The 15,871-nt window shown below is 38.2% G+C and overlaps 1 protein-coding gene across 7 annotated transcripts in view; it reads left to right on the top strand.

Moving 5' to 3' along the window:
• Positions 1-15,871, top strand: part of PPM1H (protein phosphatase, Mg2+/Mn2+ dependent 1H) — a 261,613-nt gene that overhangs the window by 223,156 nt on the left and 22,586 nt on the right. Inside the window, exon 10 of one of the 7 annotated variants that reach the window (XM_039865882.1) lies at positions 686-5,279. The exons of the other annotated variants lie outside the window; for them this stretch is intronic. Coding sequence (XP_039721816.1) covers positions 686-833 — 148 coding nt within the window. The 3' untranslated portion in view covers positions 834-5,279. Of the gene's footprint in view, positions 1-685; positions 5,280-15,871 lie in introns of those variants that run through there. 7 annotated transcript variants of the gene reach the window in all.

Raw genomic sequence — 15,871 nt, 5'->3', positions numbered from 1 at the left:
TCTCAATGATCAACCTTATATTCAAGTTCATGGGAGATCCCTCACTGTACTTAAATTGGTCAAGAGGAGAATGTGGCATTGATAAGGATGGGTAGAGCAGCTTACCCCCACCAAGACTTATCAGTCATTTACTCATAAAACCACATTTTTACTATATTCCTATGCTACTTGTATATCATTAACATTTTTTTTAACTTGCTTTTAAAAAAGAAAATTTAAAAGATTTACCCCTACCATAAATGGGAAATGATTATCCTTTGTCCTAAAAGGAATGTAGTCCTAAAAATAAACATACTGAAAGTAAAAGCTCTTATTTTTCCCATGTACTTCTTTAGCTGGACACTGTTTGCCAGGGGAAGCCCTGAGCCTGAGCAGATCCATGCTAACCATACAGTAACACCAAACTAAGACTTTCTCCGTAACATCATCAAAAACCTCAAAAGAGGGCTGAGCAATGGAAAAATTTAGGATGTTATTTATCTCGTATCTTGTTCATCTACCATCTAAAAAATAATTTACATTAGGCATCCCATATTTGGGGAAACAATGACCTAGGCTTTTTGAGACTTTAAGGGTATCTGAAAACTATTTACAGGCTATAGTGAAGCCTCCATTCTAGCCTTGCCTGACCCATATTTTACCCGATGCTGCACCAATGGTCTCATTTCTGCTTTTCCCTGCACAGGTACACACTAGCAGCTCAAGACTTGGTGATGCGTGCTCGTGGTGTCCTGAAGGACAGAGGATGGCGGATATCTAATGACCGACTGGGCTCAGGAGATGACATTTCTGTATATGTCATTCCTTTAATACATGGAAACAAACTGTCATGAAAACGGCCCAGGGGACTGGAAGAACAGAAGAAAGCTGGGATGCCTCTTGGCAGGGCAGGGTGGGAAGTGCCTCCCCAGCAGCACTCCAGGTGATACCACTCTCTTCCCAGCCCAGGTGGGGAGTCTGCTGCCAAAAGGCCTCTGGCTGTGCTTCAAGAGGATCCTTAGCTTTCAGTTTCCTCTTCAGTAACAGGTCTGGATACTCAACAAAAGCAAAACATAAAGGCTGCTACTGAGTGTTGTATTTCTTTTGGTTCCTTTAATAGGCCTCCTAGGTGGCCACTGCCCATTTGGGGCACACACAGTCATATTTATTTTATCTAGAGTAGCTGGGGCAGCCATTTTCAGGTGTAACTGGCAGAAGACTCTTCAGCCTATCAAGCTGCCAATTTCTCTACAGGTTAAAGTGCTGCATTAGAAAGTTGGGGATCACGCCTCAGGAAGTGTGAGCGTCCACCTTCCAGTAAGCCTGAGATTCATTTCAGGGAATGCCGTGTGTGTCTATCTCTATTTTTTCTTGATGACGATGGGTGAGGCAGGGATCTGGCAGGGCGGGGAGAGATGGAGCAGCATTCTTTTAATCTTAATTGTTTCCCTTCCATAGAACAGGCCTGGGACTTTCCAATTCCTTGATGAGGGATTTGTGTGTCAAAGTCCAGCCTGGGCTGTCCCCATATTCTGTAGCCCACACCACCCAGGCAGCCATCTGGAGTGGTGCCTTGGCTAGCAGAGTGTTGTCTGTTGTGTAATAATTTGTTCCCAAGTTGAATTTTCTCACTGAATCAGTGTTTTCATGAAATTTTGGGTGTTTCTTTGGACCAATAGTTCCTCTATTGTCTTCAAGTGTCCCCCTTACGTGGCTCGAGATTTCTGTTTCTGAGCCTGGGTTTTTATTTCTGAAATGTTTCCCCTGCCTCCACCTCCACTGTGCCACAGGGACACAGGTAAAGCAGTGTTTAGTAGAGCAGTACAGGAAGTTCCTTTTATCAGTTCACCATACCGCATTTCAGGACTATCCATTTTGGATCCAAATTCCATGGACTGTGACTGTCCCCAAGCCTATGCCAAACAACACGTAAGTGTCAGTCTGTCAAGGAGCAGCAGGTCTGCTCTCCACCATCTTTGAACAAGGCCCACTCAGAATGGCCTTTTAAAAAAACAATTTGAATTGGGTTGATTGTCCATTCTCATGCTGGTATGCCTGCTCCTTCTCCAGGAATCATATCCCAGCCACCCATTGCTCACTGTCCTCCACCTCTGAGTGTTCCTCACAAGTGCAGCCGCAGCAGAAGCAGTAGACAGATCAGATCTACCTGCTGCTGTACTGCCAGGAGGAATTGCAAAATAGATATTTAAAATCACTTCTCTCTCTCTCTCACCGCTTCTCTGCATTGGGGGAACTTATAGAGCAAAGTCCAATGACCGAGTCTTCTTCCTGCAGAGCTCCTATGGTATCGTCGCCATGCTGACAGCTTTTGGTAATTAAAAGATTCTTCCCACTCAGTGAAGGAAAGGGTCATTGGTGTGATCCCCACAGATGCTGGAGAGCAAATTCTAGGTCTCGTGCTTCTTTGAATCCCTTTCCCAGAGGAGAAGAACCTCTGGGACAGTTAATTGCCTACATTCCTAGAGTGGTAGTATTTTCTTAAGAATAGCCTGGAGCCTTCGTACTCAGGTATGTGTCCATCACACAGTGTGGAAAAAAGTACTTGGGAATTTAGCCACCAGGTCGTTGCCCAAATGTTGCCTGGGAAGAACTGGACTACAACCTTGCCAGGAGTCCTCTTCATCTGACAGCTTCCCTACTCTTTTGGTAAATCTCAGCTACCCCAGTCATCTCTGTGAAGATAAGTTTGTGGTAAACTATTTGTTTCTCTGGCAGAATTTGAAGCCATGGGAAAACATGCAGACATCTTACAGCAGTGTGGTCCATTTTTCTGTTCCTGCTCTGACTCTCAAAGCCATATACAAACTGGAACCTTGAGAAGTTTTCCTTGGAGGACTCTGAGCCACTAGCTTTAGGAAGCTGTTCTCACAAGCAATCACCTCTGTCCCGTGTTACCTTTAATCGAGCTTCTTCCTGCAGAGCTTCTGTGCTATCATCGCCATCTTAATACCTTTCATTTATTTTCTTTCCTGAGCTTCTCTCTGGGCCCTACCTTGAGCTTCTGTAGTTTTATTTGAGCCACCAGAGCGAGTCTGGATGTAGATGTCACGTAGATGTCATGACAGCCTTCTACTCATTAATTCATTTACTGCCAAGGCATGTCTCAGGAAAAACTCCGGAACCTCCTTATTCAATTTGTCCTAAAGTCTTGAGCATTTAGTCCTACTAGTTTTAGTTAGAAATGTACCTAGGAATTCTTTTCATAAGCCCCTTTGGGTGGGAAGATCTCAGTAGCAAGCTGAAGCCATGATTCTATATTTGGGAAATGAGAAAACTACAAATGAGGTGAATAAATCAAATGCTCTGTGCATTGAGCTTACTTACTAGATTTGGCTTTGTTTTTTACCCAGACCCCACATCATTCCATCCAGGGCAGTAACTGTGTCTACATACAGGTTGGCCGTTGGAGCATTCCATGAAAAGGTCAAAAGACAACATACTCAAAATTCTGCCGAATATATTTATATGTGGTTCCGAAATCTTTTGTATCTGAGTTGTAGCCAAATCTGCTTGTCCTCACAGCCTCAGAGGAAGTCTTGTTTAAAAAAAGTTTTCGATTTCTAGTCAAGTCTTTATGGTTGTCTTGAAGTGTGTGTGGCCATTCCCTTGACAGTGAAAGGCTCTTTCGGTTCTCAATCTCATTGGGCTGGCCGCTGCTCTTTAGTATACTTGGTGACACTCTCTTCCTTAAAAGAGAGCAAACTGACACTCCGTCCACACTCTTCAGCATCTTCCCAGGCAACAACCAAACCTTTGTTCTTGTAACACCTGAAATCAGAGCAGTGCCAGCAGTCAAAGAGGTGGTGCTGTGCTGCAGTGGTTGTGCTTATATAACTGCTGTTCTTGAGGTGAGAGGGGAGAGGTGGAAATGAGGCTAGGCCAAGTACTCAGCTGTCTCCTAGGACAAAGCCAAAAACAGTGGGAATTTCCACAGTATACAATTTTAGGGAATTTGGGTGTTTAATTTTTTAATCCCTAACTACTTATCTCCATGGGGCTGCATCAAGTCATCTGTGCTCACATTCTTCTAAGTATTCATTAACATCTTGGGAAGAATTACAGCTGTGGGTAGATCCTGGTAAGCAGGGATGAGTCTCAATACCCAGCTTTGGCCTCAGATCTTAGCCATTCAGGTAGAGTTTTTGGTTTACAAAAAAGACTAGCATGGAAACACCTGGGAAAAAATCCCCCGCATCTTTAAAACTCTTTAGATTCTCCTCTTGATCTCACCTCCTTTCTCATCTTTCAATCAACTTTATTTACAAGGCCATGAGTGGTCAGTGATTTTCTTTTCACTAGTTTAAGGATCTATCCTTTCTTTAAATGGCCCAGCAGCTCCACACTTTTCAGAGTGGATATGTTAAGCTTTCGTGAGATTCTATTTTCAGTAAAGTTAGTGCTTCTGGGATACTTGGAGAAAGCAGTGAGAGTCACTGTCTATACAAAGAACAACCAGGCTGACCCAAAAAGTTGCAGATCTAAGAAAATAGTAAAAATTATGTTAGGAACTTGGATTTTTGAGGACTTACAATTACAGAGAAATTTTGCAGCCTGCACACCATACATAGCCCACCTTGCTCAGCAAACTGTGATGTTGTGCGGGTGATGTGACTTATGTCTGTACACTGGGATTTTTCAAAGGACACTATACAAGCAGCCTAATCAGCCTCTTATGTGAGCACAGTGGCAGCTCTTTGTCAAATTTGAGTACTTTCTAATCCACGATGTTATCTGTGTAAATAGCTTTAATTTTTCCTCTGTCTTAGATGAAGTTTTGTTCATGTAGAGACCAGGTAGACAGTGACCAAATGAGGCTGTATATGTGCTGTTGTTTTCAACTGTGATGTACTTGAAGGAGAACCTCGTGTCCTCCACTCTTCCCATCTTCCATAGTATTTTGTGTTTGTTTGGGGAGTGCTAAGGTTTAATTCTTTTACTCCTCTTTTGCCTCCATTTTCTTTGTTTCTTCTAGAGACCCAGGGAGGCCAATGGTGGAGATCATTTATACGGAATGTATCATAAGGTCAAGGTTTCCAAAATACCCTACATACAGTGAATGAGAGGAATCTGCCTGAAAATGGTTTCAGAACCATGTACATTTATGTTTTGTGACTGTGAAACCTTGACTTTTTGTAACCCAAAAGTGAAAACTGTTTAGTAATGGGGAATCTATTTTGTGTGTGTTGAGACTTAGGTGCAATGTTCCCTAGAAAAAAGCTGAAGAAATGTATATGCTCACTGACATTTTAAAATAAAATATTATATATATGTATATAGGACACCTTTAGCAAACTTTTTTGTGTCATTTCTTTAATTCACTATGAAGTTTCTTCATATCAGGTAATAGAGGGATATGAGTATCATGACCTACTGTGGAGTTATCAACTGTGAACAGACTCAAAAGAAAATCAAAAGAGAATGGATGCCAAAACTGTTAATCTTAACAGGAATAGCCATAAAGGCTATACATTTCAATAATGCCACTAGAAAAATTACCATGGTTATTACTATCAAGAGGTATTCTTTTTATTTCATTAAGGAAAAATTGGCATACTATATTATATTAGTTCCAGGTGTACTACATAATGTTTTGATATTTGGATATACTGTGAAATGATCATCACAATACATCTACTAAACAAACATACATCACCATACTTGGTCACTGAATTTTTTTCCCTGTGATGAAAACTTTTAAGATGTACTTTCTTAGCAACATTCAAATATGCGCTACAGTATTATTAACTATAGTGACCATATTGTATATCATATCCCCCTGACTTATTTCTTTCATAACTGGAAGTTTGTATCTTTTTATTCCCTTAACTCCTTTTGCCATCCCCCACCCTACCTCTTGACAGTCACCAATCTGTTTTCTGTATTTGTTAGTTTTTTTTATGATTCTATATCTAAGTGAGATAATACTGTACTTGTCTTTCTCTGACTTATTTCACTTAGCATAATGCCCTCAGAGTTCTTTCATTTTGTCACAAATGGCAATATTCTTTTTTTATGGCTGAATATTTGTGTGTGTGTCACATTTTCTTTATCCATTCATCCATCACTACGCACGTAGGTTGTTTCTATATCTTGGCTATTGTAAATAATGCTGTAGTTAACATGGAGTGCAGATATCTTTTTTTGTTAGTGTTTCTGTTTTGTTTTGATAAATAACCCAGAGGTGGGATTGCTGGATCATATAGTAGCTCTGTTTTTTAATTTTTGAGGAATCTCCATACTGTTTTTCCATGGTGGCTGTACCAATTTGTATTCCTACCAACAGAACACCAGGGTTTCCTTTCGCCACATCTTTGCCCAATACTTGTTACTGCTTGTCTTTTTGATAACAGCCATTATAACAGGTGTCAGGTGATACCACACTGTGGTTTTAATTTTCATTTCCCTGATTAGTGATGTTGAGCATCTTTTCATGTACCTGTTGGCCACCTGTATGTCTTCTTTAGAAAAATGTCTATTTAGATCTTCTACCCATTTTTTAATTGTATTGTTTTATATTTTGTATGAGTCCTTTGTATATTTTGGATTTTAACCCCTTATCAGATACAGGATTTGCAAATATTTTCTCCCATTCTGTAAGTTTCCGTTGTCATGTAGAAGCTTTTTAGTTTAATATAGTCCCACATGCTTATTTTTGCTTTTGTTACCTTAACTTTTGTTGTCAAGTCCAAAAAATCATTGCCAGGACGAATATCAAGGAGCTTACTGACAATGTTTTCTTCTAGGAGTTTCCTGTTTTCAGGTCTTACATTCAAGTCTTTAATCCATCGTTTATGAGATTTTTCTTGTTTCCTGAGGTAGGCATTTATTGCTATGAACTTCCCTCTTAGAACTGCTTTTGCTGCATCCCATGTTTTGTATGTTGTATTTCCATTTTCATTTGTATCGAGGTATTTTTTGATATCTCTTGATTTCTTCATTGACCCAACGGTTGTTCAGTACCATGTTGTTTAATCTCCACATATTTGTAAATTTTCCAGTTTTCTTCTTGTAATTGATTTCTAGTTTCATACCATTGTAGACAGAAAATATGCTTGATATAATTTTAAATCTATTTAAATTTGTTAAGACTTGTTTTGTGGCCTAATATATGATCTGTCTTGGAGAATGTTCCATATGCACTTAAGAATGTGTATTCTGTTGCTTTTGGATAAAATGTTCCGTATATATCTGTTAATTCCATCTGGTCTAAATGTGTCATTTAAGACCAATGTTTATTTTCTGCCTTGATCTATCTGTTCATGTAAATGGTATATTAAAGTTCCCTATTATTATATTATCTGTTGCTCCCCATAGGTCTGTAAAGATTTGCTTTCTATATTTAGTTGCTCCTATGTTGGGTATATAAATATCTACAAATGTTATATAGTCTTTTTGGACTGAACCCTTTACACCAAGGTATTTTTAAGAGAGAGGGCCAATAACTAAGATCCTTGCTGAAGATAGTAAGAGTCAAGACTCTCCTTAGTCACTTAAACATTTTAACTACTACAAAGTGTTAGTAAAATGTACCATCTTATAAAGAAAAGTAACCATAACATGTAGGATAAGACATCAAAGAATGCTAAATCTGCTTAACTCTAGAGTCCAGGAAGTTAAAATTAATCTAGAAAATATCAACACAATGGTAAAAATAATCAAAGTATTAATTCACAAGAAAGCTAAAAGTAGGCTATGGTTTATCTGAAGCTTAGTTCAGAACAGCTGACTAGACAGAAAACACTCATATTTAGAAGAATTTGGTTGTAAAATCTCCCCAGCTCTTTTCGCCTTCATTTTTACCCTCATGCTTACGATGCCTCCTCCTTGCCAATCAATAGTAGAAACTCGTGGAAAGAATGAATCCTTGGATTAGATATCTGAAGATCAAAAGGGTCTTCTAGCATTCTCTCGTGAGCAGTGCTTAGCTTATATTAGTTCTTGAAAGCTGTGGTAGGTTGTCGCCAAAAGAGGCTACAAGCAATGCCTCCTATGTCTGTTCACAAATGCTCCTTTTCCCATCAAGAAGTGGTGTTTGTTTCTCTACCACTTGAATCTGGTCTGACCTGTGACTTGCTTTGATTAATAGAATAGAGAAGTGATATTCTGAGAATCCCAAGCCTAGGTCTTTAGAGGCCTTGTAGTACCTGCTTTCACTCTTGGAAGCTGGCGACCCAGCATACATCAGACTAGGTTACTCAATGAAGAGAGGCCACTAGGGAGAGAAACAAAATGCCTAGACATTGGAAGTGAGGCCATCTCTGATCCTCAAGCCCCACTTGAGTCACTCTAGGTGATATCGTAAGGAGAGAGAGGTCCAGCCAGCTTTTAGTTGCTCAGGACATTTAAGCTAAAGCCAAAGACATCAAAGGTCAGAGGTGGGTCCTCTACACTGAGACCTACCCAAATTCTGGATCTACAGAGACATGAGCAAATAAAATGGTTTTTGTTTTAAGCCACTAATATTTGGGTAGTTTAACACACAGCAATAGAAAACTGAAACAGAGAACCTGGCTTGGGGATTTGGAGTAAAGTGGTTAAAAATATAAATTACAAAGAGAAGAAAACGGCATTGAGAAGGTACATTTATAATTTGGGAAATAACCCTCCATATGGCACTTGGTAGCGTGAACGAAATGGGGGAAACCAGCTTAAAATAGCAATAATTCAGAGACTCTGATGGTTGTGTTAGTATCTCAGCAAGAGTTTTCCACACCTGTACTTTTGCTTCTTCATGCAGCTTTTAATGGTCGTTATTAAGCCGGAAAAGTACAGCTATTGGAGCTATGAGCCAGGAAGAGGGAAGGACCCCTCACTTAATGATAAGACCATCCCATGTTGTACCATTTATGACCCTTGGGAGAGTTAAATGGTTCTTTGGCTCCCAAGACTGCTGCTTGAAAGTGTTAGGTTATAAGGAAAAATAAGACAATTTTTAAATTGTATGTATGCATATTTTTTAATAATTCTCATCATTTAAAAATTCTCATCTACAAAATACTTCAAAATTGTTACCCTCCCAGTTTTTCCTTCAATTAAGTGACAGGCCAAAGAGTGAGTTATATGTTCTAGCAATTAGTCTGTCTTTTTAATTGCTTTTTCTGTAATTAGAGCCCTGAAAAGACTGTTGCTTTCAGTTTCTCTCTCTACATTTTGTCTTGTCTTTCATTTCTGATGAGATTTTCCAGCCAGCTAACCCCATTTACTTTATTGATTCCATTTAGGCGGCCTCCGAGAGATTCAGAGTGGGATGGAGCACGAGGTGTGGACAGGGGGCACCTCAACTGCATCCCAGGGATCAGGTCTGATCGCACTGCTAGTCCAAGAGGTCCTTGGAGAGAGCTTTGGAAGGTCTGAATGCAGAGTTGGAGAATAGCACTCCTTTGACAGGAGCTCATAAATCAGAGCTTCCTATGTGACCTGCTTTTAAAATTTTAATTAACAAATCTAGTCAGTAAAAAATAAAGATAGATGAGCTGATTCAGAAAGCAGTGTTGTGAGGTGAGTGTGATGGTAGGGGGATGATTGACATGAGGATGAAAGAAAAGTGAAGCTGCAGCAGCAAAATGTCCCAAACAAAGTCATTTTACACCTTTTAAGCACTACCAGTATGTTAGTAACAAAACATCTCTGATTTAAACTAAAGAATGTGGAACCCGAAAATAGCAGTCTTAGCAGCTGTAAATTAGGTATCACCTACCTGTTGAGTTTGGTCAGTGAGGAAAAAAAGTTTGGACACAATTCTGGAGAACTGTGAAATCTCTACTCAGTGTCCTAGGTGAAAAAATGAAATTTCTAATTCCTAGAAGCCCTAAACATTGGGGATATATGGCCAATCACCCAAATTGCACAGAATTTGAAGGACAATTAACATTGTGGTGGTTCTCATGAAAAAGATAAGTGCTATCATTATTACACATGTCTTTACTGGAACTTCATCTACTAGGCCCACCCAAAGGTTATTTAATTCAGCAAATGTTTTCTGTAAATGGCCAGATAGTAAATATTTTAAGATTTATGGGCCGCTTGGACTCTGTCACAACTATTCAGCTCTACTTTGTTGCATGAAAGAAGCCATAGACAATCTGAACTAGGATCTGTTCTAAAGTATTAAATGTCAAGCTTTATATCTTCTTGGTCAGAAGAATTAACTCAAGAAAATATGGCCTGATTTTGCCTTTATGGTACGAACTGAATAAGAATGTCAAACATCTCAATGAACACTAATGGCCTATCATTAAGAAAAAAAACAAAAAACAAAAAACAGGTAGGATCAGTAATTATTTATGCTGTACTGAGTTACAAACAGGAAAATTTATAAATCTGCCAGTTCTTTACTGTTAAAACAGTCTTAAAGCTTTTAACAGTAGTGGATGCATCAGCGTTGTGATAACTGTATTTCCTCAATACTAAGACACCATCAGTTATATAATCTGCCTTGAATTCAGAACAGTTAAATTTTTTTTTAAATGTCAATAAGGAAGTTAACCCATTATTTACTATACTCCAGTGAAACAGCGGGGGAAAAAAAACCATAAAACATGTATTCTATTATTCTTTATTAGGACCTATGCTAGGTACTTGAGACCTAGTTTCTTTTATTCCCTTCACAGGTAAATAGTATCACATTTTAGAAATAAAGAAATAATTTCATTCCCTTGTGATCAGAGAACATACTTTGTGTGATTTTTTATTTTTAATTTTTCAATTATAATTTACACACAATATTAGTTTCAGCTGTATAACAGTGATTAGACATTTATATAACTTACAAATTGATCACCCCAGTATACCTATTTATTGCAATATTATTGACATTATACGTATTATAATATTACTGACTATATTCCATATGCTGTACGTTACATCTTCATGACTCTGTTCATCTTGCAATCTTTACTTCTTAATGCCTTCACCTTTTCACCCATCCCCCCACCCTCCCTTCCACCTGGCAACAATCTATTTCTTCTATCAGTAAGTCTGTTTTTGTTTTGTTTGTTATTTGTTTTTTAGATTCCACATGCAAGGGACATCATATGGTATTTGTCTTTCTCTGTCTGACTTATTTTACTTAGCGTAATGCCTTCTAGGTCCATCTGTATTATTACAAATGGCCAGCTTTCATTCTTTTTTATGGCTCAGTGATATTCCATTGCACATATGTACCACCTCTTCTTTATCCATTTATTTATAATAGACACTTAGGTTGCCTCCGCATCTTGGCTGTGAATATAGGAGTGCATATATCTTTTACAATTGCTGTTTGGGGTTTCTTTGACTAAATACCTAGAAATGGAATTGCTGGGTGTATGGTCTATTTTTAATTTTTCGAGGAACTTCATACTGTTTCCCATAGTGGCTACACCAATTTGCAATCCCACCAACAGTACGCAAGGGTTTCCTTTTTTCCACATCCTCAGCAACACTTGTTGTTTGTTAATTAATTGATGATAGCCCTTCTGACACGTGTAAGGTGATATCTCATTGTGCTTTTAATTTGCATTTCCCTGATGAGTAATTATGTCAAACATCTTTTCATATGTCTGTTGGCCATCTGCATGTCTTTGAAACAAGATGTCTGTTCAGGGCCTCCACCCATTTTTTAATTGGATTGTTTTGGGTTTTTTTGGTGTTAAGTTGTATGAGTTTCTTATATATTATGGATATTAACCCTTTATCAGATGTGTCATTGCTGAATATCTTCTCACATTCAGTAGGTTGTCTTTTCATTTTGTTGATGATTTCCTTCACTGTGAAAAAAACTTTTTAGTTTGATGTAGTCCCATTTATTTTTTCTTTTGTTTCCCTTGCTTGGGGAGATATATCCAAATATTAGTGATGTCAAAGAATTTACTGCCTATGTTTTCTTCCAGGAGTTTCATGATTTCGGGTCTTATATCTAAGCCTTTATTCCACTTAATTATTGTATATGGTATAAGAAGGTGGTCCAGTTTCTTTCTTCTTTTTTTGGCATGGATCTACCTGTCCAGTTTTCCCAATATCATTTATTGAAGAGACTGTCTTTACCCTATTGTGTAGTTTTGCCTCCTTTGTCATAGATTAATTGACCACATAGGCATGGGTTAATTTATGGGATCTCTATTCTGTTCCATTGATCTCTCTGTCTGTTTTTATGCCAATACCATACAGTTTTGGATACTATAGCCTTGTTGTATTGTTCGATGTCAAGTAACATGATACCTCCAACTTTGTTCTTTCTCCAGATTGCTTTGGCTACTCGGGTTCTTTTGTGGTTGCATATAAATTTTAGGATTATTTGTTCCAGTTCTGTGAAAAATGCCATTGGTATTTAATGAGGCTTGCCTTGAATCTGTAGATTGCTTTGGGTAGTATGGACATTTTAAGGATGTTAATTCTTCCTATCCATGAGCATCATAGCTTTCCATTTATTTGTATCTTCTTCAATTTCTTTCTTCAATGTCTTACAGTTTTCGAAGGACAGGCCTTTTACCTCCTTGGTTAAATTTATTCCTAGCTATTTTTTGATGTAATTGGAAATGAGACTGTTTTCTTAATTTCTCTTTCTGCTAGTTTGTATTGGTGTATAAAAATGAAACATTTCTGAATATGAATTTTGTATCCTGCTACTTTACTGAGTTCTTTTATTCTAATAGTTTTTTGGTGTAATCTATAGGGTTCTATATATATAGTATCATGTCATCTGCATATAATGACAGTTTTACTTCTTCCTTTCCAATCTGGATGCCTTTTATTTCTTTTTCTTGACTGACTGCTGTGTCTAGGACTTCCAATACTATGTTGAATAAAAGTGGTAAAAGCAGACATCCTTGCCCTTGTTTCTGCCTCCTACTACAATAGTTTTCTGAAACTTCTCATTAGATAATAAGCAATACAGTAATCTCATATCCAGCAGATGCCTGAAACCATGGATAGTACTGAACCCAGTACTGAACATACTGTTTTTCTTATACATACATACTTTAATGATAAAGTATATAAATTAGGTACCGTAAAAGATTAACAATAAAAGAATAATTATAAGACTATATGCTTGAATAAAAGATGTGTGAATGTGGTCTTTCTCAAGTAATTTTTATATTTTTCAGTCCAAACCTATTCCTGAATCTGTATAACCACCCCTTACTTGTAGTAAATGGCTTGGAATCACTTGTTTTAGGGCACCCCTTACAGACTCAATGCTTTCTGGTGCAACACATTGCTGTCAATCAGAACACATTTTCTGTTCATGTCTTCACCCCCAAATGTAATGCCTTTTCCATCTTAACTAGACACTTATTATGCACTGTAGCCATAACTTTTGCAGTTTGAGGTACAACAACAAAACTAGCACAGCTTTCTCTTCTTCCCAATTTCATGGACAGATGATTCATTTTTACCGTAGATCTTAGGAACAGCAACATTTTTTCTTTCCTTAAGTCAAGAACCTTCACCTTTTCACTTTAAAGGAAGTACTGTGTAAAGCTTCACTTGGGTATATCTGAATTGCCAGTATCACTACTCTTGTGATGTGGGGCCATTCTTAAGTAAAATAAGGGTTACTTGAATGCAAGCACTGCGATACTATGACAGATGATGTGAAAACTGATACAGCTACCAAGTGACTAACAGAGGGTAATGTATAGTGTGTGGATACACAGGACAAAGGGATGACTTATGTCTCAGACAGGGGCAGACCTGGACAGCATGAGATTTCATCACACTAAAAATGACACCCCATTTAATACACAATTTAAATGTGTATTTCTGGAATTTTTCCATGTAATATTTTTGGACTACAACTGACCACAGATAACTGAAAACGTGGAAAGCAAAACTGCGTATAAAAGGAGACTACTGTAGTTATGAAACCTCCATCATATACACACTTATTTGGATGGAATTTTTAACAAGGCTTTTCATATCACATCTCCATCTCTGAACTTTGCACTAATCAATGTCATCTACTGACCCCCAACACCATTACCTATAAAACTACTTTCTGTGACAGGCGTTTTATTTCCCAACCATTCTTTTAACTCTTACTCAGCTGGAGCTCTATGTCAGCATCTCCATAGCAAATACTATGAAGGTTTATGTTGGCAAGGCTTATCTTCAAGATGAAATTTAGTACCAAGCAGAAAGAATGGTGTGCCACCCCAGGAGCATCAGCCACAATATCTGAACTTTCTATAAAATTTTTAGTAACAAGTAAGCAGCAAGTAAGCTTTAGTTATTGATACGTGCCAATTAATATTTGAAAAACAGATACCCAGGATCTGGAAGAACTGAACAAAATTATGTTCAAATCCTCTTGAAGTATAAGTATTCTTAAAATAGATCTTATAGTCTTGAGCACTGACCTGTAATAAAAGTAATGGTAAAAAGTAAAAGGGTGCCCAGCTGCATTATTACAAAACCTGAGGTGTTGGGATGGAGGAGTCATTTGCTGCAGTGGAATCAATATTATAGCTCATGACACCTCTCTATAGGCTCAGTTGACCTGAAATAAGACCATTTCATATACGAACGGCTTTTTTCAGTGATCTACTTGACCTTTGCCTGTGGTGCAGCAATAAAGTGTTAAGATGACATATTTTAGCAGAACAAAACCCAAAGAATTTAAGTTTAAGGGAGCTTAAATCCAACAATGCAGTAGCTATGAACATTTAATTAATCAAAGTCTGTCTCTTCCTGCAGGGGTTCTATGTCCTGGCTACACATTAGAATCACCTGGATGATTTAACAAACTCCTGTCCACAAGCCCCTGCCTCAGACCAATTAAATCAGAATTCCGCCAGGAAGGGACTCAGCCATGAGTATTTTCAAAATGTTCTCCAGGTGATTCTAATGTAAGAACTACTGTGTGAAGATACTAATGACACATATTTATGAACGAGTGTTGGCAGATTTTGGCAAATAAGAACTATAGGACACCAGTTAAAACTGAATTTCACATAAAGAATTTTTAAATATAAGTACGTCCCTTGCAATATATGAGACATACTTAAAAAATTATTTGCTGTTTATCTGAAATTCAAATTTAAATGGGTGGGTGTCCTATATTCAGTATACAGTACAAAACTGAAAATTTAACAAGAGTGGTGGAAATAAAGCTCTATCAGCAGAGAATATCACTGGTTGGTAGGTTCTTACCTGAACATACACAAACACACACACACAATCACCTGGAACATTAAATAGAAAAGTTGTGCCAGGCCAAAGCTATCACAAAGGAAACAGTTCTCAAGTCATGGAGGAGGAAGTGGACGGAGGGCCACAAGGGTGTCTCAGGCAGGCTTCCTTAGTGCCAGTGTTAGCTGGCTAGGGCCACCATAACAAAGCACCACAGACTGGGTGTCTTAACAGAAATTTATCTTCTCAGTTCTGGAGGCCAAAAGTCCAAGATGAAGGTGGTGGCAGGTTTGATTTCTCCTGAGGCCTCTCTGGCTTTCGACATTCTCCTGTGTCCTCACATTTTTTTAAATTTTTTTTTTTTTGCCTGTGTTCATGTATCCCTAGGGTCTCTGTCCAAATTTCCTCTTATGACGCCAGTCACTGAATTAGGCCTCATCCATATAACTTCATTTTACCTTAATTACCACTAGACAGGTCCTATCACCAAATACAGTCACATTCTGAGGTACTTCAACAAATGAATTTGGGGGGACACAATTTAGCCCATAACAGTACCGCTCACTGGACTGCAGTCTTGGGAGGCTGTGGGGTAGCTTGTGGATCAAGCATTATTGCTTTATATCCTCTTCCCAGTGCCACCCTAGTGCAGGAGAGAAACTACCTGAGTCCAGGAAAGAGAAAAGGGACATTTCTGAGGGAAGTGATAGAAATGAGGGTCATGAGGGCAGAAGAGTCCACTCTTTTCCAGGAAGAAAGG

Source organism: Pteropus medius, unplaced genomic scaffold, assembly GCF_902729225.1.
Source record: "Pteropus medius unplaced genomic scaffold, Ma_sr-lr_union100, whole genome shotgun sequence".
Taxonomy (NCBI): domain Eukaryota; kingdom Metazoa; phylum Chordata; class Mammalia; order Chiroptera; family Pteropodidae; genus Pteropus; species Pteropus medius.
This window is presented reverse-complemented; position numbering and strand designations above follow the sequence as displayed.